Source organism: Zymoseptoria tritici, chromosome 1, assembly GCF_000219625.1.
Source record: "Zymoseptoria tritici IPO323 chromosome 1, whole genome shotgun sequence".
Taxonomy (NCBI): domain Eukaryota; kingdom Fungi; phylum Ascomycota; class Dothideomycetes; order Mycosphaerellales; family Mycosphaerellaceae; genus Zymoseptoria; species Zymoseptoria tritici.
Genome location: NC_018218.1, coordinates 268,488 through 292,501, shown reverse-complemented (window position 1 = coordinate 292,501; position 24,014 = coordinate 268,488). Strand labels below are relative to the sequence as shown.

Below are 24,014 nucleotides of genomic sequence, written 5' to 3'. Positions count from 1 at the left end.
ATTGGGATCTCATGTACAGCTTCAATGCCTCTCTACTGCTAATAATCATTCCGACGACAACCGACAAACGAGCGCATATATCCACACCGGCAGCACCACGGCAGTATCACGATCAGCTTTGCAGCGACGAGGGTGGGGTCACGTCACGAGCCCATGCCAAAGCTCCATACCAACCACTCAGCACCATATACAAGTCTACCCACCTGCCGGCCAGCCTTGAGCTCCTCCCTCCTCCTCTCGCCTCAGTGGCAATCCTCCTCCCTCTCCTTACCCAACCATGGCCATGTTCGAACGCCGCTCCTCTATGGAGTCCTTCGAACGCTGGCGCTCCCAATCACCAACCGGCTCCGAACGACGGAAACTCTCCTTCAACCCCGTCGGCGAATGGACACCTCAACCCTCCGAAGCAATAGCACCTGTCGGAGCTTCCGAAGTCAGCAAGGGCAAGAGAATAGCACAAGTGGCTGTGGCGGTCGTGTACTGCCTCTTCGCAGCTGGACCGGTATTTGGCTTTGCGGCGTTCAAGCCGGTTTTGGTGCAAGAGGGTGTATATCAGGACAAATGTACGGCGAAAGAGGTCGAGGATGGAGTCTGGGTGTGCTATGAGCAGGAACTGAGACTGAACTTGATGTTCACGATTGCGGCTGTGTCGACGAATGTCTGCGCTCTTCCGGTGGGGACGATACTCGATCGGTTTGGTCCCAGGATCGCGAGTATCGTTGGGACGGTCTTCTTGCTGGCTGGAGCGCTCTTCCTCGCCTTTGCTGCGGATCTGTACAAGTGGTTTGATGCGTACATTCCGGGATACCTCTTTCTCGCCCTCGGAGGTCCTTTCGTCTTCATATCGTCCTTCCAGCTGAGCAACACCTTCCCTCAACGCTCCGGACTGATCCTCGCTCTCCTCACCGGCGCCTTCGATACTTCAAGTGCAGTCTTCCTGATGTACCGCATCATCTTCCAATCCACAGACGGCGAATTCAACACCAAGAAATTCTTCCTGGTCTACATCATCGTCCCGATCCTCGTCTTCATCGCTCAACTCACACTCATGCCCTCAAATTCCTACAAAACCGTTGGCGAGCTCACCAACAAACAAGTCGAAGACGACATCCCATCCTCACGCACCCACCGCGACAGCAACGCCTCTGAAATGTCCGCTCTCCTCGGCTCCAAATCCGCAACCACCGCCACCGAAAAAGAACGTCAAAAAGCCGCCCGCTCCGGCGTCTTCGGCGCTCTCCATGGCCAAACTCCCCTTCAACAAATCCGCACCCCCTGGTTTATCCTCATCACCCTCTTCACCGTCATCCAAATGCTGCGAATCAACTACTTCGTCGCTACAGTGCGCACGCAATACACCGACCTGCTGCACTCTCACGCCGCCGCCGTACACATCAACGACGTTTTCGACATCGCACTTCCTCTCGGCGGCGTGATCGCCGTGCCTTTCATCGGGTTCGTGCTCGACTATACCTCCACACCCTTTGTTCTCGGCCTGCTTGTCTCCATCGCCACCACCATCGGTATCTTCGGTGTGATACCACATTTCTGGGCGGCATATGCGAACATCGCCCTGTTCGTCATCTATCGTCCGCTGTACTATACCGCTGTATCCGACTACAGCGCCAAAGTCTTCGGCTTCGAAACCTTCGGCAAAGTCTACGGACTAATCATATGTCTCGCGGGACTGTTCAATTTCACGCAAGCCGGACTGGACGCCTTGACGCATAAAGTGTTTGGGAACGACCCGGTGCCAGTAAACTTGGTGTTGCTGGGAAGCGCGCTCGTCGTGGGTGTAGCGCTTGTGGGATACGTGTGGAAGAAGGCGAGGGATATGAGGGGTGGAGTGGGAAGGGATGAGCTGGAAGAGGAGGCGGAGGAGGCGAGGGAGGTGGTCATGTCCGGGGCGGAAGAGGAGAGGGTCAACAGACGGCATGGGCATCAGGGGTATGGGACGGATTGAGAGGTGCTGGTTGGGACCATTTTTTGGTGCCGTGAGTGCGGTCATTACGATTCGATGCTGATTTTGGGTATTTGTACAGATGGAGTTTCACTGGCATCTGCGAAGCGTCGGCGTTGTTGCATATCTTTCAATTTGGGATGGGTTGTGATTGCTTTGAGGAATGAGATTGCTGTATGTACGCCTTCATCTAAAATGGGGAATCGGGACCAGTTCAGACAAGTGTCTGCTAATCACACATCATCGCTAAGTCCATACATTCTCACATCCTCACAGCCGCAAAAGAAGTCCCGGAAACCTGGTCGGCCACTAGCTTTGCCCAAGCATGCTCGATACCCCCAACGCCCTCGGACCATTCAATCTTCTGATTATCATAAACAGAGTCTCTTTGAATCTGCTCCCACGCAGCGTCCATCTTGGCAAAGAACTTCTCCGCGCCATGAAGTCCAATCGCCTTATCGATCACGCCGCTCGTGTTCATCTGGACCCGTCCAACGTCCTGGTTCACGACTTGAATTCGTTGGACATCAGACTCGCTCATGATCTTCGTCTGTCCGCCGACACCCACGACCATGACCGACATTCCCATCATCGTCCGTCGTATCGTCTTAACGAGCGATGCGACGACCTCGGCCGTGGCTCCAAAGTCGACGATGACGATTTTCCGCGGAGAATGTCCGACCATCCACCCTAACGTATGCGCATCGCACAGATCGGAGTACATGACCACTTTCGACGGCACCGACGACCCACCTCCTCGACCGCCAATCGCCTCTACATTCGACGTCGCCTCGAGAAGCGCCAACGGACCATCTGTCTGCACATCACGCTTCCGCATCGCCCAGCCAAACGCCCGCCCCGTCTTACTCGAAGCCGCCAAACTCACCACCACCGCCCGCGACAAATCCGCATCATCCCTCGACCAAGAAATCTCCCCTCCAAGCGGATGAATCGGTATCTCTCCAGATCCACCAGCAGCGAAGATGAATCGACTCAACAACCAACCCGCCTGCCAAACCGCACAGCCAGCCATCAAAGCTTCTCGTTCCGAGGCATTCCTCAAACCGTCGGGCACGACGAGTCTGTACCGATTATACATCGCCATTAGACTCCTCCTCTCATCGCTGACTTCGAGCCAGTGACCTTCCGAACTCCCCTCTTCCAACTTCAAATCCACCGCCATCCGCGCCGTCGGCCAGAATCCGAATAAGCGGGATCCAACCGGTATACCGGCAATCGTGCTGTCGACGACGTCCGCGAACCCCCATGTCGGCACGATTCCCCATTTATCGGGGGAGAGATGAGAGCCGGAAGGAACGGGGTAGGCGTCCCACCAGTGGAGAGTTGCGCCGCCGCGGGCGTAGGTGTAGGTGTTGCCTGTGATGGCGAGGAGGGAGATTTGGGCGCGGATGGAGGAGAGTGGGAGGGGTGGGGAGGGGGAGGGGGTGTAGGTTAGGGTTTTGTGGACGGTGAGGTTTGCTTTGGAGATGATGTGGATGGTGGCGGAAGGGGAGGAGGAGGGATTGGGGAAGGGCATGGTTGGTGGTTTTGGAGAGGATGGGATGGGTTTGCATGGGGGATTGTTGGAGAGCGATAGCTGTTTATACGTTTTGCATGCATGGATCGGACTCAGCCTCCCCGGCATCCTTCCCGCGTATACCTGTGCATTCCTGACAGCCAAGAGGTAGCCGAGATGGGTTGATATGTCAGCAGGCATATCATCTCCGTCCGAAGGACACTGCATTGCGCGGGCTCGGGTTGTCTCCGTCGCCGAACCAGGTCGATGAGGCTAGAGCACGTACGATGTCCTGAAGGAAGGAGAAGACGATGCGTTTCGAGTCCTGGAAGGAAATAGGAAGTCCTTGACCTCCTGGTGTGCCGAGCTGTTCGTTCCTTCGACGTCTGAATGAGTCGTCTCTCAATTGCTACAGTAGTCTGTCCTTACGTAGTCCATTTCTCTGTCAATGTCTTCTGTTAAGGACAGTGTTTTCGTGTTGAAGAGGTATCCGCGGTCGTGGTTTGGTTACCTTACGTAAGAAGTCTGCTGTTTATCTTATGAAGGGAGATGCGCAGAGCTTCGCACATCAAACATCAACAAACATCGACCTCGGACTTCGCACCAATGCGCTCACCATCAAACAACAACCTTCGCTATGCCTGTCATGGCATCTCCTCTCCTCAATCGCAACTTCATCATCTGCTTCGAAAATTGCTGATCCAAACAATCTGCTTCGCTGCGACGTAACCCCGACCGCGGACAGCAAGCAACGACCAGTATGGCCAACAACACGATACCACCGAATTCCCGAGAACTCAGTTCCACGAAGACGGCCATTGTTCGCAGTCGAGTGTTCCACTGCGAATCCTCTTTCCGGCCACACCTGCTCTCTGTGACTGCCAACTCTCGCCGTTTGCTGAACAACCATGGATCGCATCACTGCACCCCTCGGCCACCGTGCAGTCAATCGATCGCCTACATCTTTACAGTAGTCGTTGCTGAAGCCGTGTCCCGAGTCCATTTTCTGACAGGCACAATTGGCGAGCACACTTGAGCGGACCACCCGTGCATTCACCTGCAGTCATAACTGGAAGGACATTACCACCACTCGTTGGAGTCGCCATGCCACACAATGGACAGCCCCAACCTCCACGTGGCACGCTCTCTTGCCGTCTCTCTCTGCCGCAGTGTGGGCGCTGCTCTTTGCTCGAGATCGAAGTCGCCTTCACCGGGCCGAAAGTCCGGCAGTGAGCAGATCCAAGACGCCCTGATCTCACCGAATGTATATCCAACTTCATCACCTTCATGGTGAATACGACACCTTCGATATAACCTCTATGCTTCAGCAGAAGTCACAGCTCGAGTGCAGTGTAAAAGGGAGCAGAGCGAAGTCGGACGACGACCCCATGACGAGAACTGCGCCGACAAACCCAGCTCCACTCACGCAATTTTTCACCAAATCCTGGATCTTCGCCTCGAGCCCATAACATCGTACTCGCCTATTGCCAGTCATCTCAAGGTACCGATCCCTCCTCTACAACCTCCACATGAGTGACGGAACAATCTCGGGCCTTTTGCTGGTACGCGAGAGCCCAGTACCGGAGCAGATTGCGGGTACCGGCTCTTGGAACGCAATTGTCTTAGGATCCAGCCGATATGTACAGATCCACGAGGCCATGCTCTAAAATACGGTCAGATGGCCGAGTGGTTATGGCGCTAGTTTCAGGCAGTTGAAACTGTGCTGATAAAAAAAGCAGTTTCCCCAACACTTACTAGTGGGGCAACCTTCGTGGGTTCGAGTCCCACTCTGATCAATATCAGGATACAAACCTGTCTTTTTTTTTTTTACTTTTTCCTACCGTTCGCCCGGTGAATCCAGGGAGGAAGGTTGGCAGTGGAGGGGGTGAGGCAATGGGTTGTGGGTTTCGTTCTGCTGCCGACGAAGTGCTTGTATGGCAGAAGATCATGGATGTCCGAGACCGGGTGCTTGATCGAGGACGGGCTGAATCTTTTTTTTTTGGAATTTGAATATCGAGAGGCGACGTTGGGATGGCTTACAATGGAAGGTGGCGCCAGCGGCCTGTATTTGCTCCAGATGCCAAAAGCCCGGCGGAAACTGCGAGAAAGCCCAGGTCGCGAGGAATGCCTTGAGTGAGCACGAGTCTTAGATGTGGAAAGGTCCGGCATCATTTCAGTCGAGGAGGCGTCGGTGGAAGATCTGCATACACGGTGCAACAAGGTATGGAGACAACGGTGAAGAACACATGCACCAGCATCTATGAATCAATTCATCATTCATGGGTAACGCTATCAAAGGGGTATCACATATCACATATCATAACTCATGAACACACCATCCCATCCAATCACATCCCACCGCATCACCTCCACCCACCTCTCACTCCCCACCACCACCAACAAGCATCTCCTTCCTCATCGCATAAAACTTCTCCAAACAATCCCTCCGTTCCGCCTGCGTCCAACCCTCCACCACCAGCGCAAACTCCGCCACATCATCATACCCGAACCCCTTCGCCATCGTCCCAAACTGCCTCCTCCTGACATCCTCCGGCGGACGGTATTTGTACTTGATCTGCTCGTCTTGAGCTCCTTCGCCGCCAGCTACACCACTCCTGCCTTTACCCGCGCCCGATGAAGATGAGGAAGGTCCGGCGTCGGCCTGTGAACTCCGCCCAAAAGCCGCCTGATCCATCCACGCCGCCGCATCACCCGCTTTCTGCGCCCGACTGGAAATCTGCATTTCTACTCGCGAACTACCCACCACTTCGGCGTTCTCGTGCGAGTAAGCGACACCCGCGGCGAGGAGGATGGCTTGAACAGGATCCTTGCGTTTCGCGACCGCTTTGGCTGCTTTGCGTCTCGCTCCTGCCTCGTCAATGATCTCGGCCGCGAGGTGATGCATCGCCGCATCTTCATTGCCAGCATCAAGAGGACCGAAACCAGTGCCGTCTTCGTCTTCGCCGATGGCTTCGAGATCGAGACCGGCGATTTGCACACCCGCACGTGTTTCCGCGATGTTGGTTTTGTTTACGATGTTTCTCAGCACGACGTTGTCGGATTGCGGGGCGAAAATGTTGGTTAGGCCGAAGATCTCGCCTTTGTGCAGTTTATCGTCCTGCACACCGGAGAAGTATCTTCGTTCGACGGAAGCGTTGTAGCCGATATTGGCTTGTTGCTGCTTGTAAATCTGACGGGCGTAGACGATTTCCTCGACCGTGCCGGCGGAAATGAGGCGGAAGACTTCGACATCGCGGACTTGGCCGATGCGGTAGGCGCGGTCTTGAGCTTGGAGATCGTAGGAGGGGTTCCAGTTTGGGTCGACGACGACGACTTTGTTGGCGGAGGTGATATTGAGACCGACGCCACCGGCTTTGGTGGAGATGAGGAAGACGAATTGAGAGGGGTCGGAGTTGTAGTTGTCGACGGTGAGTTGGCGGTCGTGGTAGGACATGGAGCCGTCGAGGTAGGAGAATTTGTAGCCCGTGGTTTGGAAGAGGAGGTGCAGGATCTTGAGCAGGCGGACGGAGTGGGAGAAGATGAGGACTTTGTCGCCGCTGTTATGCCAGAGGTTGAGAAGTCGTTTGAGGACTTTCCACTTGCCACAAAACTCCTCATCGGAGTGCATGAGCATGCTCTCGCGAGCTGCGTACAGTTTCTGCCACATATCTGGAAGGGCAAGCTGCAAGCGATGTAGCTCTTTTGCATGCTTCTCGGGTTCGATGACACCAGTGGGGACGAGGAGAGCGATGTGATTGGCGAGCTTCTTCACCGTGTCGAGGGCAGAGAAGACAAATGTCTGCCACCTGACACCATCAACCTCTACACGACAGCATGAGCCTTGCTTCTTTCCAGAGCCGCAGTAGCACGGTTCGGCGTAATCTCGAATGGCGTGAACAATTTCCGAGTCGCAGAAGTTGTTGTATGCATCCGCTTGAGTCTTGGTCAGAGGACAGAACACGACTCGATCGCTCTTCTTGGGGAGTTGATCCGCGATGAGTGCCTTCGTGCGGCGGAGGAAGAAGTTTGGCAGGAGGTTAGTAACCAGTTTCGTGGCGATGCGTCTTGCTTTGGAGAGCTGCATGACTGTGGCATCGTGACTCTGTCCCGTCTTCAGTGGCACGCAGATTGACTGTTTCCACGAGCTGATGGGTCCCACACATCCCGGATTCGCCCAATTGAGGAGGGTCCACAATTCTTCGTATTTGTTCTGAATTGCGGTGCCGCTCAAGCCGATGCGACAGAGGGCATTCACATTGGCCATGGCTTTTGTGATCTCTGCCTTCTTCTCCTTGATGATGTGGCACTCATCTGCGATGACACAGTCCCAACGGATGTTGTTGATGGCACTCTCGTTCAGGCGGTAGGTGTTGTATGTGGTAATCATGATTTCGAGTCGTCCATTCTCCGCAGCGGCGAGCGCGGCTTCCTTGTCGGCATCGTGATACAAGTACGTCTTCCACCAACCCCACCGATCCAATTCACTCTGCCAATTGTGCATCAGACCTCCCGGACAGATGATCAACACACGAGGGTACCATTCATCGCCCTTCTCTCTCCGCCACTTCCGCATTCGCCGGTCATCTCTCTCGTCGCCTGTCTTCCCGAACGCTGCAGTGAGGAACGAGATGACTTGGATGGTCTTGCCGAGACCCATGTCATCTCCGAGGAGGCATCCTTTTTGGAAGACAAACTTCTCATGCAGCCATGCGGTGCCTTCGACTTGGTATGGCTTGAGATATTGTGCGATCGGTGCCGGGATGACGCCGTGGGATGCGGGAAGCACAATGTCTTTGTATGGTGCGGGAGGTGCGAGCAGAGGCAAATTTGGCTTCTCGTTGAGATTCTTGATGTTCTCCAGACCTGTGCCGCGGAAAAAACCTTCTTCGTACTGAGGAGGAACTCTCAACCCAAGCCCAGTCAAATTCACGCGCTGATCCCACGAGTTGCGCCGCTTTTTGAGGTATTCTGGCAGGGTGTACTCCATCAGGTCGTTGTCATCGTCGCTTTCGTCTCCATACTCGCGCTGGCGCTTGACTGGCACGAGCTGCTTAGGCTGACGCCCGACCATGGCACCTTTCTTGACCTGAAGCCGCTTTGTCTCATTGCGGGACTTTTTCGCCGCCACCTTTTTGCGATTCTTGAACTTCTTGTAGACTGCGTCAGAGTCCTCACTGGACCATGGATCTTCTTGCTCCTCTTTCACCGGCGGCGCTTCATCTTCCTCCTCGGCTGACGGCTGTGCCTCGTCGTCCATCAGGCTGTCGAGGTGATTCGCAGGCGCATTCGTCGGGGTTTTCGCGGTACGGTTCCGTGGAACTGCGTCGAGGTCATCGTCGTCCGTCTCACTCATCGGCTCAAGTTCTCGGTAGTAGGTGTTGGACGGCATCGTGGCGCATGTCGAGTGGAGTGAGATGGATGTTGGGAAGAAAGAGACGAAACACTTTAGGCGGCAGAGAAGCTTGGGTGACGCGCTGAGACGCCTGCGATAAGATAAGAAATTGGCGGGGAACCCTGTACGTGAGCTAGCGCGTTTTGCTTGCAACGATCTCGAGATATGTGCTGTAAGGAACGCCGCATTGTAAAAGAGATCACTGGCATTCTACGTGGTACTACATGCGTGTTGGACTATTACAAATTCTCACTTACGAGGACACATTACCTGACGTCAGTCTCTGATATTGCTTCGAGCACTTCCATTGGTCTGCTTCATCGACTCGCAAGCACAATGCGACCAACAGCGAATCCGAGTCCGATTCCGAGTCGCGGTCATGCCCCACCAAAGAACGGGTTCCTTGCAGGCAGCGGTGAATAAGGTAGTGCACGCATCAATGCTTCATCCCTCTCCAAGACAAACCTCCCCCTTGATTCAATGACTCCGTGAGGCATGCTCTCTCCTCCCTCGGACACCATCAAGACCACATATCCCATTTGAGGGATGCTCCCATTAAGTCCTCGCCACGATGCAACAAGTTCTCGGCATCGATGATGACTTCATCCCCCAGATCTGCTTCGACCATGTCTGGAACGTCAGGACGGGACACTTTCGACCATGTTTCCTCCCTGTGCTGGCCATCTTACCGTCTCTCCTGACCGCCATCATCCTACTCGGTCAAGCTCTGAGAATACTTTTCCCACATCGGCCATCATGGACCAAGCCTTTCGTGGAGCCGCCACAAGAACCGGAGGTTGAGGTCGAACTCGTGAGATCAAGACGATGGAGCAAGTTCGTCATCGCCTTGATTTCAATCTGCAGCTTCGGGCTGATTCTGCAACTCGCGGCATGTCTTCTGAAGCGACCCAATGCTACGGCCTACCTCCCGATCCTCCCATGGCTGGTCGCTCTTCTGGAGATCATCATCTACCATCCTCGAAAGACGCCGTATGCAACGATGTTCATTCTGGTCGCGAATGTCATCGTGGAGGGTATACTCCTCGACAATGACTTCTCACATCCCAAGCTTGTCCGCATCTTGTCCGGCTGCAGCATTGGATTCGGTATCTCGGCTATCCTTGTTCTGCTCACGATGCCATACCGAGACCCATTTCTGCCGCATAAAGACATCAGCCCACCTTTTGCGACTCCATCTTCGATCATGAGGAGTCCAGAGGAGGCGTTGAGCTACTGGCAGTTCATGACGGTCCGATGGATCGCTCCGCTCATGTCCATCGCTCGGAAACGCCAGCTTGAGGATGAGGATGTCTGGGCCTTGCCTTACGAATTCCAACATCGCATTCTTCATGAGAACTTTCGACAGCTGAAAGGCACTGTCATTCGGCGCCTGCTCAAAGCCAACGGCATCGACTTGTTGGTGATAGTCATTGTCGCCTTGATAAACCAGCTGTCTCGCTTCGCTGCTCCGATCTTCCTCCAACTCATCTTGAAGTCCATGCGAGATGAGTCTTCAAATGTGGCGCTGAAGTATGCAGTCCTGGCACTGGTCGGTAGATTGATCACGACGCAGACCAGTGTATTTCAATTGTGGTTTGGCAGAAGAGCATACGAGCGCTCACGAGGAGAGATGATCACCATGCTGTACGAGAAGACGCTGGGCCGACAGATATCCTTCCTGCCGACGGATGCGAAGAAGAAGTCGGCCGGGAATGGATCCTCCAATGGTGATGCGAATGGCGGTGATACCAAGAAGACGAAATCGTGGTGGAGCCGCCTGATCGCCACCAAGCTCAAAGCGCCGCCTCCAGTCAAAGAGCCAGCTTCCATGGGCAAGATCCTCAATTTGATGCGCAATGATGTGTACGAAGTCGCACAGCGATTCTGGGAGTTTGACGCCCTCATCCGAAAACCTCTGTCGGTCATCGTATCCGTCGCACTCCTGGTCAGCTTTCTGGGATGGCCTTCATTGATGGCCGTCGGACTTGTCATTTTCGCTCAAGTCATGAACGCCATCCTCGCCAAAATTCTGGTCTACTATGAGAAGAAGCGCCGAGTCGCAACGGACACCAAACTTCAACTCATCTCGCAATTTGTTGAAGCCATCCGTCATTTGCGCTGGTATGGATGGCAAGGGCACTGGCTAGATCGCATTCTGACCGCTCGGCAAAAAGAGCTGACCTTGCGCATCTTGTCTTCCACGTGGAATGTCATCATCAGCTTCATCAACACACTCTCTTACGAACTCACACCTGTCGTCGCATTCTTCGCATACACCGTCATCGCCAAGAAGCCCCTCACGGTCGACATCGCCTTTCCTGCCATGCAACTTCTTGGAATGATGACCTCCTACCTCCGCGATCTGCCGAATCTGATCATCGCTTTGATCAATGCATGGGTCGCAGTCGGGCGCATCGAAGACTTCATGGCAGAGCCAGATCTACATGGTATGGCAACGGAAGCTCTCATCGGCGACAAGCTCGCCCTCGGTCATGCGACGTTCGCCTGGCCAGGCGCTTCCACGCCCGTACTCCGTGACATCAACATCTCTTTTCCGGACGGCTTGACGGTCATCTGCGGTGAAGTTGGCGCTGGCAAGACCGCTTTGTTGCAGGCCCTACTTGGCGAGCTGGACATGTCCGAGGGTCAACTCATTCGTCCTCCTGAGCCTATCGGATACTGCTCGCAAACACCTTGGCTACAGAGCATGAGTATTCGAGACAACATACTCTTCTCGGCGCCGTATGAAGCGGAAAGATACCACGCCGTACTGGATGCTTGCGCCTTGACACCTGATCTGGCAGACTTCCAATCAAGAGATTTGACTTTGATCGGAGAGAATGGTGTCGGCCTGTCGGGCGGACAGCGTGCTCGAGTGGCGTTAGCCCGGGCAGTCTATAGCCGGACGAAAATTCTTCTGCTGGATGATCCCCTCGCAGCACTGGACCAGCAGACAGCCGAGTCGATTGTGCAAAACTGCATCACTGGACCGCTACTCAAAGACCGCACCGTGGTGCTGATCACGCATCGCACTGATCTGGTATTCGGCATTGCGGCCCAGATCGTCCAAATCAAGGCTGGAGAAGCAAAAGTGTTGGATCAGGACGAGCTGGCTGACAGTGAACTCTTCTTCAAGCCCGGCGATGCAGATGAGTCGACTAGTGAGGAGAAGAAGTCTGCTGCCCAGACCGCGGCGCCGGACAAATTCATCGAGGACGAATTCCGTGCACATGGAGGTGTCAAGCTCTCAGTCTACTGGCAGTATATCAAGGCTGGAAACTTGACATTCTGGGCCATCACAATCTTCGTCCTCATTCTGTACCGAACGTTTGCGGTCGGCGAGGCGTGGGTCTTGAAAGCGTGGGGCGAGGCATACAACACCAAGTCAGAGGAGTTTCTGGCATTCGCTTCCAACGAGATCATTTACGCTCAGCATGCCTCTTCCTCCTGGCCGTTTGGCGATCTGCCTTCTCCGGAAGACGACATCAAGCCTTGGCTACTCATCTTCTTCATCTTTGCCATTGGACAATCACTGTGCTTCGTGGCCTCGCAGGGAATGCTGCTTGTCATCGTGTACACGGCAGCGAAGAACATGTTCAAGGACGTCATGGAGAAGGTGGCTGGTGCGACCTTCCGCTTCTACGACACCACTCCCGTCGGACGGCTAATGAACCGCATGACCTCTGACATTGGCGTCATAGACGGCGGCATCAGCCAGCAGTTCTCCATGATCTCCTGGCTCCTCATCAGCTGGATGTCCGCAGTGGTGGTCATCGCCTCCATTACTCCCGCCTTCCTCGTCTTCACAGTCGTCCTCGCCGTACTATACGTCGTCATATTCCAGCACTTCATCCCCACCTCCCAATCCCTCCGTCGGCTAGAAATGGTCTCCCTCACGCCCCTGATGTCCAACTTCGGCGAACTCCTCAACGGCCTCGCCACCGTCCGCGCCTTCAACGCACAATCCCGCTTCCAAGACCGAGTCATCCACGTCGTCGACACCTTCCAAAAAATGGACCACTTCTACTGGAGCACCCAAGCCTGGCTCATGTACCGCTACGACATCCTCTCCTCCCTCGCGACATTCTTCCTCTTCGTCATCGCTCTCGCGACCGACCTTTCCCCCGGCCTCACCGCTTTCGCCCTCGTCTCCGCGACCAAATTCGTCGACACAACCCATATCCTCTGCCGCCAATACGGCCAACTGCAAATGGAATTCGTCTCCGTGGAACGCGTTGTCGAACTCCTCCATCTCGAGCAGGAACCTAAAGGAACCATCGAGCCTCCCGCCTGGTGGCCCTCCCACTCCGGCGACATCGTCTTCAACAAGACTTCCCTAACCTACGCTCCCCACCTCCCCCCTGCTCTGTCCGACGTCTCCCTCACCCTCCCCGCTGGCTCCAAAACCGCCATCATCGGCCGCACCGGTTCCGGCAAGTCCACCCTCGCCCTCTCCCTACTCGCCACCATGGCTCCGTCGAGCGGGGAAATCCTCATCGACAACATCGACCTGAGCAACGTATCCAAACAAACTCTCCGCGAACGCATCACCTTCCTCGCCCAAGACCCCGTTCTCTTCCCCGGCACTTTGCGCCAAAACCTCGACCCTATATCCTCCCACTCCGACTCCGAATGCACCACAGTCCTCTCCCGCGTCTGCGCGAAACAAAACTGGTCACTCGACACGAACATCGAAGCCGGCGGCCGCAACCTCTCACAAGGACAAAGACAACTCGTCGGACTAGCGAGGGCGGTTCTGAGGAGAAGCGCGATTATAGTGATGGATGAGGCGACGGCGAGTATTGATAAAGAGACGGCGGGAGAAATTGAGAGAGTTATGGGGGAGGAGATGGGAGGCAGTACCGTTGTGGTGATTGCGCATCGGGTTGAGGCGGTGCAAGGGGCGGAGAGGTGGGTGAGGTTGGCGAGAGGGAGGGTTGTGGGGAGTGGAGTTGTGGGAGAGGGTGGGGTTGCTGTTGAGGGGTTGTTGGATGGTGAGGATGGGGAGAGGGAGAGGGATGTTGAGGAGGGTGGGAGGGAGGATGAGGAGGGGGAGGGGTAGATTGGAGCTGACTTTACTTATAGACTTTGCACAAATCAGAACCTCTCTCCGAAAACAATTCGATTCGAGCCGCGCCGTGGGCTATCATGCGCACAGGGGAGTGAGTCGCCAGCACCGACAGGATAGCGACTTTGATACACCTTTGAGTAGTGGTCGGGAGTGATTGCGGATCAGGATGTGCACAGATCGAAGGAATTCCAACGATCGTAGACCATTACGACGAGAAAAGACTTCCCTCCTCCCGGGTAAAGTTCCATTGCACTGATTCCCCCTCCCGGATAAAGAAGAATTGCTCTGATCCCCTCTAACTATTCCGGAGAAACTTCCTTCCACCAAGAATTGAGCAAATCAATGCCAAGATTCGAAATGTATGAGTTTCGAAGCACGGCCGAGCTTGTGGACGACTCCATGTCCAATTCGAAGGGGAAGGAGGCTATTCGTGACCCGCCACGCATTTGAAAGTTGACGGAGAACAGTGGTAGTTTGGGCAGCAGCCGTCGCCGTTTTCTGGGTCGCAGCGAGCTGGAGTTCAGACGGTTAGTGATGAGGTTGATATTTGCTTGAGTGGGAGAGTACGCACTTCCTGCGCAGGTGGAGTGGTGGACTTTGCCCGCGTTGGGTGAGGCGAGCGTTTGGGTCGTGAGGATGGCGGCGATGAGGTAGAGGAGGGAGGTGGAGAGGTTCATGGTTGTTGTTCGATCGGGTTGAACTTCGGCGTGGAGTTATGGACCGTTGGAGTTGAACTTTTGCTTACACTGGACTGGACTGGATCGGGCCTCGAGTGGACTTTTGATGATGTTGGTGTGGGAAAAAGAGGGAGAGCAGGAAGACGAGGACGGGGCGAATCTCATGTGAAATCAGCTTACATACGCTCCGCATGTCGGGTATGGAGGGAACAGAAATAGCGCTCACCGTCGCAAACTCAATCGATGCTTTCCTGAGTAGGTGTGATCGAAGACTTCGCGGACTGACGATGGCCCCGACAGGCCGGAAGACCTTCAGACTGTCAGATCGGGCTCGTCGGGATTGTCATCGCTCACGGTGGACACATTTGCGTCAAGATGTGCAAGGGCCCCTGGTTGCCGTGAGCATCGGTCGACAACCATGTCGTAGCTTTCGTGCACAGCCGTAATCATTGCACGGGATCGTTGCCATGTTGGAGTCCCGGGGGAACTCTCTGCAGAAACCTTTCATGTGTTCATCGCCTGGACGGAGAACCTTGGGCAGAACAAGATTTAGCAAGAGACGGTAGAATGGCATCAAGGTCCTACAGTGGCTGTAGACGTCGGCAAGGGTGACGACTCCACTCGTAGACCAAGGCACAAATGAAGACGTCACTTGAACAATGTTCGATTCAAGTGAGATAGCTCCGTCGCTCGCTGTTCTCTTAATCCAGTCGCTCGCGCCGAGCAAACAAGGAACAAGTCGTAGTGCTTACAGTGTTGCTCGAGCAGCCAACAGAAGTACACTTCCTTTGCCCCATTGCTCTCGAAGACACCTCAAAGGCGCTCGACACCCAAACCACTTTCGTGTTGTGAGTCATCTTCGCAGTCTCAATCGACTAGTCCGACTCGCATATGTAGAGCTGCGAACAGTGGAATCCAGGGCAGCATGCACGCGAGCGTGGGTCATCTGGGTCACAATGGTCTGCGTCTTCCGATTAGCGGCGACATCGCAATTATGAGATATGACTACTAACTGGCGTTCTGACAGTTGACACGACGGGCTTCGAGGTTGGCCTCGGGTGCCGCGAAGGATTGAGCGGCAAAGAGGGCAGCCGCGAGGCAGGCGAGTTGTGTGAAGAACTTCATGTTGGATGCTGGAGCTTGGTTGTTGTTGGGATAGATTTGAAGCCGTTGGTCGAGCTTGATGATGTTGATTCAGATGTGTTTTATGTGATATGGATCGTAGGTCGAGTTTTTGCCGATGTCGATGTTGAGCTTGATGTTGGAGCTGAGGAAGACGGAGGTGAGGAACAAGGCGAGCTTCTTGAGGACAGTTCTTTCGTCGGAGGTCGTCGGGGCACTTGACAGGGAGCCGCACACCAATTCTGCACTGCCACCCTGGGCCCTGACGAAGTTGCCCGATCGATACGATACAAGGATCAAGTGTTCCATGGGTCAAGGCTGAACGGGGATTCGAGATCGAACCAGTATCGGACCGGACCAGCATTGATAACTTCACGTGTCGCAATTGCATCCTTCCTCTCTGCGAAGCGCACTTCGTAGATGGCCCCGACGATTGAATGCTTGGTGATACGACCACTGCGCTGAGCGGGCTCAGCGTGACCACATCCAGCAAACTGTGCAGGGAATCTACTGTCAGAGGAACCGCTTCGCTGTTGAGTGTAAAAGCTGACCTCCCACGCTCCCGGCGAGCAGCAGGGCGTTTGTTAAGTGACCTACTTGCAGTATTCTCCATGGACGCGAGTAGCTCAGGGCGCATGAACATCGATCGAGGCAAGATTGACGGCCATTTTGGCGCAGAGCTCCAACGATCAAAGCAGTCTCCTTCCGGCACGCGGAGAGAGTTCATGTGGGGTGAAGGGTTTGGAGGTTCTCCGCGTCGGGTGTTGATAATGTCGTTGGTACGGAGATCGAGAGTGAAGCTGGATTCGAGATGTGTTTTCGCGGAGATCCCGTGCAAACGCACAAGAATCGCTTCCCCTTCGAAATCAACAACCGTTTCTCACCACCTCCAAACAAAATCTGGTCGATCCCACTTTACAACAACATCGACCAAGACCACGCAAGCAATCACATCCGCACAGAAGCCACCAAAACCTTCGAAGCAATCCGCAGTATCATCAACATGTCGTACATCAATATGTCGACGGACGTCCCAGGTATCAAGCCACTGTCTTGCATGCTGCCTTCAATACCCGTTTCCGAGGACTGACATGATGTATAGCTGCAGGAGACGCCGTGTGGACCACGGTTGCCGCACTGGTGGACGATAGCGAGCAGCTCAAAGCTGTAAAGAAAGAGAACGATCTGTTGAAAGCCGAGATCGAGCAGTACAAGCGAGAGCGGGTGAGGGTCGAGCAGATCATGGGCGAGTACAACCGGCTCGTGGCCTTGTATGATGAATTGAAGGGCGTTAAGGCGGCGAATGAGCAGCTGTACGAGGTCATTGAGCAGCTAGAGGCTGTCATGAAGCAGAGAAATGCGGCGTTGATGCAGTCGGTCTTGGCCTAGTATCGGAGCGGGCGGCTTTGCGGGTGAGGTGGTGCTGGGTGTCATGCACACGAGATACATGAGTCGGTGTCGTCTTTGACGAAGGAGCTCTGAAAACAATTCCTGCTTGAGATCAGTGGCTCGATGTCTGGCCGTGTGTCTGAGCTCCGGAACAGATGCATGAAGATCATGGCGGAATTTGAGTCAGAAAGTCTGTTTTGATCGAGCTGCAAACCCTCGTTCACCTCCCTACTGCCTCATGCCGGCTTCCACTCATAATGATATTTTCCCTCCGTCGGCAATCCCGCCTGATCTTCTCCTTTCCGATCATACATATGACTGCCAAAGTAATCCAGCTGCGCCTCAGTCATACTCGTCGGCAAGTCCGTGCTGGTCTGATATTTCAGATACTCCAGTGTCGCACTCAAGCTAGGCACGACATGATCTCCTTCGATGGCTTTTAGGATAACTCGTTTCATCGGTGCGAATGTACGCTTGAGTTCTGATGCTATTGCGGGCTCGTAGAGCGGATTCTTCTCCGTTTTGGTCGAGTGGGATTTGTAGATTGGCATGAGGAGGTTGTTGACGATGTGATCTGCTTGGATGATGCATCCGGCCCGCCAGATTTGGAGGAGGGCGAGGTAGTCGACGTTGAAGTGTTTCTCGCGGTCGGCGTGCTCGATTATGTTCATGCCTTGGACGTAGGCGGCGAGGCATGCACCGTAGGTGGCCAGGCGGAGGTCTTCGAGAAAAGCACTCTTGTCTTCGACAGAGACCTTCTGAGGTGGGTAGTCGCCGCCAAACGTTTTCTGAGCGAGCCGACGTTGGTTGAGGTCGCCAGAGGCCAAGCGGAGGAAGTGGGCGGTCGTGAGGGTGGGAGCGGGAATATGCTGGTTGACGGCCTCAGTGTTGGACCAGATCCCCGTTCCTTCTTCGCCAGTGAAGTCTTGGACGACTTTATCTTCAACTGTATCAAGCACTCGCTGGCCTTGCTTGTCTGTTGCGCGGCAGATGTCGGCTGCGATGCGAATGAGAAAAGTGCCTTGTAATTCGCCGGAACTATTCCAGCGCTCAAATTCATTGCCACACTCATCGTCGCTCATACTCAGACCCTTGCGCATGACACCCCAGGCTTCCGCGATGGAGGACATCATGCCATGCTCGATGCCGTTGTGGATCATTTTGCAGTAGTGACCGGCCGATCCGGTCCCAATGCGGGCAACACAGGCTGAGTCGTCGGGTGCTTTCGCGGCGGCCTTTTCGAGGAGTGGCATTACGATATCGAAGGTCGAGTCATCGGTTGATGGACACATTGACGGCCCTCGGCGCCTGTACTTTGGTCAGCAGCTATATGAAGTCAGAGCGACAAATTCTGACTGACGCTGCTTGATACCCTCCCGAGACACCCATCGCAACATAGCGTATGCCCTTGACCACACACTTCCCAATCCTCCTCTCCGAGTTCTGCCAGTGTTCATTCGCAGCATCGATGATGATGTCACCCTTCTCCAGATACGGCATAATCCCGTCCAGCACCGTATCGCCGACTGTACCGTGAGGTAGCGACCAGACGAACACCTTCGGAGAGTCCAGAGCGCCGCAAAGAGACTCGTAGTCGCTGTACTTGGAGAGCTTGTCGCCGACGTTGTCCTTCTCGGCCTGTGCGATGACTCTTTTCATGGCCTCATCGGAAGGGTCTTGGAGACATACGGAACAGCCGTTCTCGGCGAAGAGGAGAGCCATGCCACCACCCATGGATCCGCACCCGATCATGGCGAGCTTCTTGATCTCCGTGGGACTCATGGCTGAAGGTGTCTTTGCTGTGGAGACCGGAGTGGCAAGATATTGAAACTGGGAGTGTTAGAGTCAATGCCTCAGACTACGAACAAGCGCTATACGTTTCAAGACATCAGTATCCCTGCGTGGTATTGGTTCGGTGAGGTTGTGCTTACGTGGGTTTGCAAGAAGCTGAAGGGAGTATGTAATCGTGACGCTGATCGACGCGAAAGCTTGAGCTCCACGGCAGAATCCGGCTCGAGCACTGCGTCTGGACTGAAGCTGTGTGCACCCGCTGCTGTGGACTACGTGCTGACAATTGCCAACGTGTTCATGTCTGCCTCGAAGTCATCCGAGCTGCTGGTCAGTACAGATACGATGCCAATGGCTCGGCCTCGAGCAGCGCCCCGGAACGGAGAGAGAAGTCTGTACGGAAAACACCTTCGTCGAGACGGCATTGTGGCAGCTCTGAGCTGCCTCCGGCGGCATGGTGCTCCTCGCTGGACAGGTCAGCTGTTTCTGGCTGCGGTGCGTGATCGAAGGCTTTCCTGTCACTTGTGACACAAATTTGAGATTAGTGGGTTCGTTGAATGTCGAGGCAGTCTTCATTGCTGGTAGTCATCATCGTACTCCTCCTCGTAGCCTTCACTGCCACTTCCGCTGCCATACTCCTCACCATCATGATCGTCGTAGTCGCCCTCGACTTTACTCCACTGCAAGCTGTCCGACGTGTCTTCAATCGGCATAGGATCCACGGTCTCCAGCTCTCTCTGCTCCTCCAATTCCTCCTCGAGCACTCGCTTCTGCTCATCATCCAAATCAAACATTACGCTCTTCCGACTTCTTGACATCGATCTGCTGTCGCTTCCATCGTACTGTCTCGCCTTGCTGACGACCACATCTCCGCTCCAAGATCTGCATTCCTTGACTACCTCCCCGCATCGCAGACATATCCAGCCTTCACCTTCCTCTGCTTCGATCTTCTGTGCTAAGCACACGAAACAGTATACGCAGCCGCAAGGGTCTGCTTCGTATGGATTTGTGATGTCCGTCATGGCGCTGCCGATAATGCCGCTATTTGCGCCTGCGGATGTGGATGAGATGAGTTCCTGCTCGGATTGACCTCCAGCGGGATTCTGATCGGAGTAGCATATTGCGCAAGTCCTCTCGGGAAGGAATGCAAGCTCTCCTTTACTCAGATCATCCTCGTCGTCTTGCTCTGCGCTCGTGGCGCCCGTGCGAAGTTGCACAAATGCATTCTTCGTCTTTTTCCATGCTCGTGCTACCCATCTTTTCCATCTGCTGATTCCGACGAGAGGGAGGAGGAAGAGGAGAAATTCGGTAAAGGCGTGCCAGACGAGTTGTCGGTTCAGCCATTCGAAGGAGACTTCTCTGCTGGTTTGGTTCGATGCAGGGACCAGTCGGAGGCGGAGTATGCGGTCGGTGAGGGTGCGGTATCGGCCGTTGTAGAGGAATACGAGAAAAGAGATGAATGCTGCGATGTTGTGGCCGGAGTCGAAGATAGTTGTGAGTCGGGAGAGTTTTCGTATGAGGGAGGATGGTTCGTCGTAGCTGTTTTCGAGGGCGGAGAGTCGATCTTCCCATCTTGTCCATGCATATCTTCCGCCGACTGTGATGATGCCGTAGATCGCTCGCTGCCATTTTGTAGCTTCTCGTTCGTTCACGCTGGTCGAATCGAGGTTCCGCCGTGAGTCAATGTATTTCAGTCCTTGCAAAGATGCGCCGTAACTTGCGCCATGGTCCCATATTGACAGTTTCCACAGAACTGCCCTCAATGCGACCGTGATCTCCGCATTCCAGTCGTCTTTGAGGTGTGCGCCGTATAACTTCAGTCCCTCTCCCGCCTGTTTCTTCAAAAGTCCAAGTAATGCTTCGTCCAGAAGCTCTGCGTCCACCTGGCCAACCCGATATGCCGGTCGTGTGCCGTATGGACTTGATAAGCCGTCCCAGTAGGAGAGGAGTTCGAATGTGAGGGAGCGGAGAGTCGGAGGGAGTCGGGAGAGTTGTTGCGCGCGGAGTTCGTGGTGCTGGCGATCTGCGGCTGTTAGTGCTTGTTCTCGTGCGGCGCGGCGCTCGATAATGCGCTGCTGGGCCGCTGCAAAATCTGCCATGGCATTGCAAGGGAATGTGAGAGGTAGGAAGAGGTAAGGGAATGGAGATGCGCGTGAGGAGGAAGATGTTGGTAGCAATTGTTGACTCGGCGAAGTTCCTGAGCGCGCTGGTGCCGAGGTCTCGGTTTCGGACCGCACACGGACCATGTCGAGCCATCATCAGAGTTCGGCCGAATCCCGACTTCACCCCATCGGTGTGAGAGTGAACGTTGGACATTCTTCCTCAAAATTCTTTGTCGTGGATATGTCGTATCGATACAATGAAGTCTTCGACGGCTCAGTGCCTGTATGGGATCTTGAAAGCGCCAATGGCAATATCCGGTCCGAACTGCGACTGTTGGCCGCGGCAAACGGATGGGCAATAGCAATCCAGTCCTGGGCGGAGTGCCTGGATGCCCTGGAACTGCAGGGCGTGATACTGATCAACCTTTTACGATGCCGCGGACGAGAACTTGCGAATTGGAACAGCAACGCTTCTGACATATCGCGGTCATTCGAAGGAACGTGTCCAGGTGGAATGGGTTAGTCGTCGATTGTCCTCCGTGGAGAGCATGGCCAGACCAATGCAAGGTGATTGAGTCTTTCTTGGATCCCGGCGAGATTGAAATCGAAGCAACGCGAGAGGATGAGAGATAAATGCTGACTTACCAGTTGAAGATGACCCCGGGCAAGATGAGCCCCTGCTGGTACAGGAGCCAAACAATGAGCTCGCCTCCGTCGACCATTGGACTGTTCATGCGATCAGTAATGCGTCTATGACCACAGATCATGATGGAGGTCAAGGAGCGAGTGATTCTTACCAGAACAAGACTTCGGAGCGCCGTGGGAGCAGCGCCTCCACCTCGTCCGAAAACAGCTGCCAATCTTCATCGTGGCTAGTAAGTGAAGTTAGCAACACTCGAGGCACATGAGGTGGAAGTGATAGAGGAACACATACATATGATGGTGTGTCCATTGGGTAGCTCCATATCTGTAATGGCTTCTGTCAGTACAGCTTCGGTAGTGTGGCCAAGGCGGTTGTGGCCACGGCGGAGGACGTACTCGATCTGCCACAGAGCGACAATGCCCCACCCCCCGTGCACGAAGATGATGGAGCCGAATCTGGCTCCGGGAATGGTGACGATCGTGGAGCTCATGGTGGTGCGGCTGGTGGTATGGTGGTGTTGTTGCTGGAAGAGAGAGCGAAGAAATTGAGACCGAAATGGCGAATTTAGCGATGCAAAATTCACACGATGCGAATTGCAAGGGTCGAAACTTTAGCCGGAACAACGCACGCCAACGCTGCGCGTTTGGTTTGGGCTCTCGTACACGCACATCCAGCACTGTACCATTCGAAGTCGATACATACCGCCATTACATCTACCGATCTGCATCGTCTTACCTGCCAAGATGTCGAATCAATCCACCGCCAATGCCGCGTGCCCATCCTGGCCACTCGAGAGGAAGCTGAAAGTCTTGTTGGCGTTATCGAAGCAAGAAGGAGAATACGACAGCAAAGATGCGCGCGACTCTGGAAGCACCTTCCAACTACAGCACGACGACGATGTCACCAAAGCGGACATTGAATGGATCAACCAAGATAGGGACAAGTGGGACGAAAAGAGACGGGCTGCTTGGGATCTTTGGAACGACAGATACTTGCCACTGCTTTCTGAAGGATGGAAAGCGTGCACACTCGAGTCGCTGGTGGAAAAGGAGCCTGGACACCGCTCAATCATGGAGCAGATACTGCAATGCCTCGACGACATCTTTTTCGGGGGCAAGATCGCTGCGTATTGCACCTTTGAGTGGTCGGATTACGACGGGAATTTCGCCTTCACATCTTTGAAGAATCCCGGCGAGGTGACGATGAGGGTGAATCTGCACGGAGAGGCGCATGGAGCGAAGGACGTTTGGCACCTGGTTGGCACCATTCTACACGAGCTTTGCCACGTCCAGCAGTATGTATGCGGCTGCCAGGGTGGCAAGCTCTGCGGGTCGTGCGGTCAAGAGAAGTCGTTTCCACACTCCGACTGTTTCTTCGACCTGTCTCTGCACGTGGAGACGCTTGCAAGTAAACTACACGACACGGAAATCGACCTCGGCCGCAAGGAGGCCTTTGTCGATCGATACAGGAGCTCTGCCCCTCATGCGACGATCGTTACGATATACGAGAGGTTCAAGAGGGAGAGACTGGACATATCTCATGAATTGGTTCTTCGACAGGAGTCACCAGCTGTACCACTAGCAGCTTGAGCATACGCTCGATTAGATGATCCGCTGCAGAACGGTATGGAGAGAGCCTGTCTGTCTTCGCTCTGGATTCCGCTTCCCACGTTGTGCAGTGCCTTATCGGCGTATGAGACATACAGGTGAGACGAGGTGACAGGTAGCTTCGCTTGCTATGGCACTTTGCAAAGGCGCCTCGCGCGTTGTTTGTGCTGGAACTGTCGAGAAAGAGCTCCACGGCTCGAATACGCTCTTTGTAACGCCGTCATTCTTCCTGGAAAGATGCTTCAAGCCGCACCACCGACGTTGAATCTGGTCGGACCAGCAAGGCTTCAACAACGAGTTGCCTTGCAAGATTGCTCACAGATCCGAAAGCCAGACAATACCTCAGCCACTCGCCTCGTACTTCACTACTGCGGCTGGTTGGCCTGGATTGCTTGACAGCACCGAAATGACTCCCGCTTCCGTAGGCACGCTCGACGCAAATGATGATGACACCTGGCGAGACGCTCTTCGTGAGGCGTGGCCACCCTCCAGAAAGATGAAGACGCTCGACGTGCTGTCCAAACAAGAACACTCCGAGGATTCAAGGGAGATCGAGACAACATTCAACCTCATGCACGACGACGACGTTACCAACAGGGATATCTAGTGGATCAACGGTGCTTGGTCTGACGAGCGAGTGGAAGCTTGGGCGCTGTGGAAAGGTCACTATCTGTCAGCTCTGAATAAGGCGTCGCAAGACGAGACTTTGAGAGCGTTCAATCGAAGAAAACGGGGCCGTCGCTCTGT

At 54.5% G+C, this 24,014-nt stretch overlaps 7 protein-coding genes across 7 annotated transcripts; 3 read left to right on the top strand and 4 right to left on the bottom strand.

The window, feature by feature from the left end:
• Nucleotides 1-30: 30 nt before the first annotated feature.
• On the top strand, nucleotides 31-1,963 carry MYCGRDRAFT_64910 (uncharacterized protein; the record flags this gene model as incomplete). The annotated part of the gene is made up of 1 exon (XM_003857736.1): nucleotides 31-1,963. The coding sequence occupies one exon, from the start codon at nucleotides 278-280 to the stop codon at nucleotides 1,961-1,963; it is 1,686 nt and encodes a 561-aa protein (XP_003857784.1).
• A 259-nt stretch (nucleotides 1,964-2,222) lies between these two features.
• MYCGRDRAFT_64907 (uncharacterized protein) lies at nucleotides 2,223-3,516 on the bottom strand (the record flags this gene model as incomplete). Its single annotated transcript, XM_003855807.1, has 1 exon — nucleotides 2,223-3,516. The coding sequence occupies one exon, from the start codon at nucleotides 3,495-3,497 to the stop codon at nucleotides 2,223-2,225; it is 1,275 nt and encodes a 424-aa protein (XP_003855855.1).
• A 2,355-nt stretch (nucleotides 3,517-5,871) lies between these two features.
• Nucleotides 5,872-8,655, bottom strand: MYCGRDRAFT_20530 (SNF2 family DNA-dependent ATPase domain-containing protein; the record flags this gene model as incomplete). Its single annotated transcript, XM_003855806.1, has 2 exons — nucleotides 5,872-6,095; nucleotides 6,147-8,655. Coding segments are annotated over 2 exons (2,733 nt in total), but the record flags the coding sequence as incomplete, so codon positions are not given.
• A 784-nt stretch (nucleotides 8,656-9,439) lies between these two features.
• Nucleotides 9,440-13,930, top strand: MYCGRDRAFT_32213 (putative ABC transporter; the record flags this gene model as incomplete). Its single annotated transcript, XM_003857737.1, has 1 exon — nucleotides 9,440-13,930. One exon carries the CDS (start codon nucleotides 9,440-9,442, stop codon nucleotides 13,928-13,930), a length of 4,491 nt encoding a protein of 1,496 aa, XP_003857785.1.
• A 3,377-nt stretch (nucleotides 13,931-17,307) lies between these two features.
• Nucleotides 17,308-18,918, bottom strand: MYCGRDRAFT_64902 (uncharacterized protein; the record flags this gene model as incomplete). The annotated part of the gene is made up of 2 exons (XM_003855805.1): nucleotides 17,308-18,435; nucleotides 18,488-18,918. 2 exons carry the CDS (start codon nucleotides 18,907-18,909, stop codon nucleotides 17,364-17,366), a joined length of 1,494 nt encoding a protein of 497 aa, XP_003855853.1.
• A 569-nt stretch (nucleotides 18,919-19,487) lies between these two features.
• Nucleotides 19,488-21,014, bottom strand: MYCGRDRAFT_98146 (uncharacterized protein; the record flags this gene model as incomplete). Its single annotated transcript, XM_003855804.1, has 2 exons — nucleotides 19,488-19,602; nucleotides 19,708-21,014. 2 exons carry the CDS (start codon nucleotides 21,012-21,014, stop codon nucleotides 19,488-19,490), a joined length of 1,422 nt encoding a protein of 473 aa, XP_003855852.1.
• Nucleotides 21,015-22,403: 1,389 nt separating this feature from the next.
• On the top strand, nucleotides 22,404-23,249 carry MYCGRDRAFT_88630 (uncharacterized protein; the record flags this gene model as incomplete). Its single annotated transcript, XM_003857738.1, has 1 exon — nucleotides 22,404-23,249. The coding sequence occupies one exon, from the start codon at nucleotides 22,404-22,406 to the stop codon at nucleotides 23,247-23,249; it is 846 nt and encodes a 281-aa protein (XP_003857786.1).
• Between the last annotated feature and the right edge of the window lie 765 nt (nucleotides 23,250-24,014).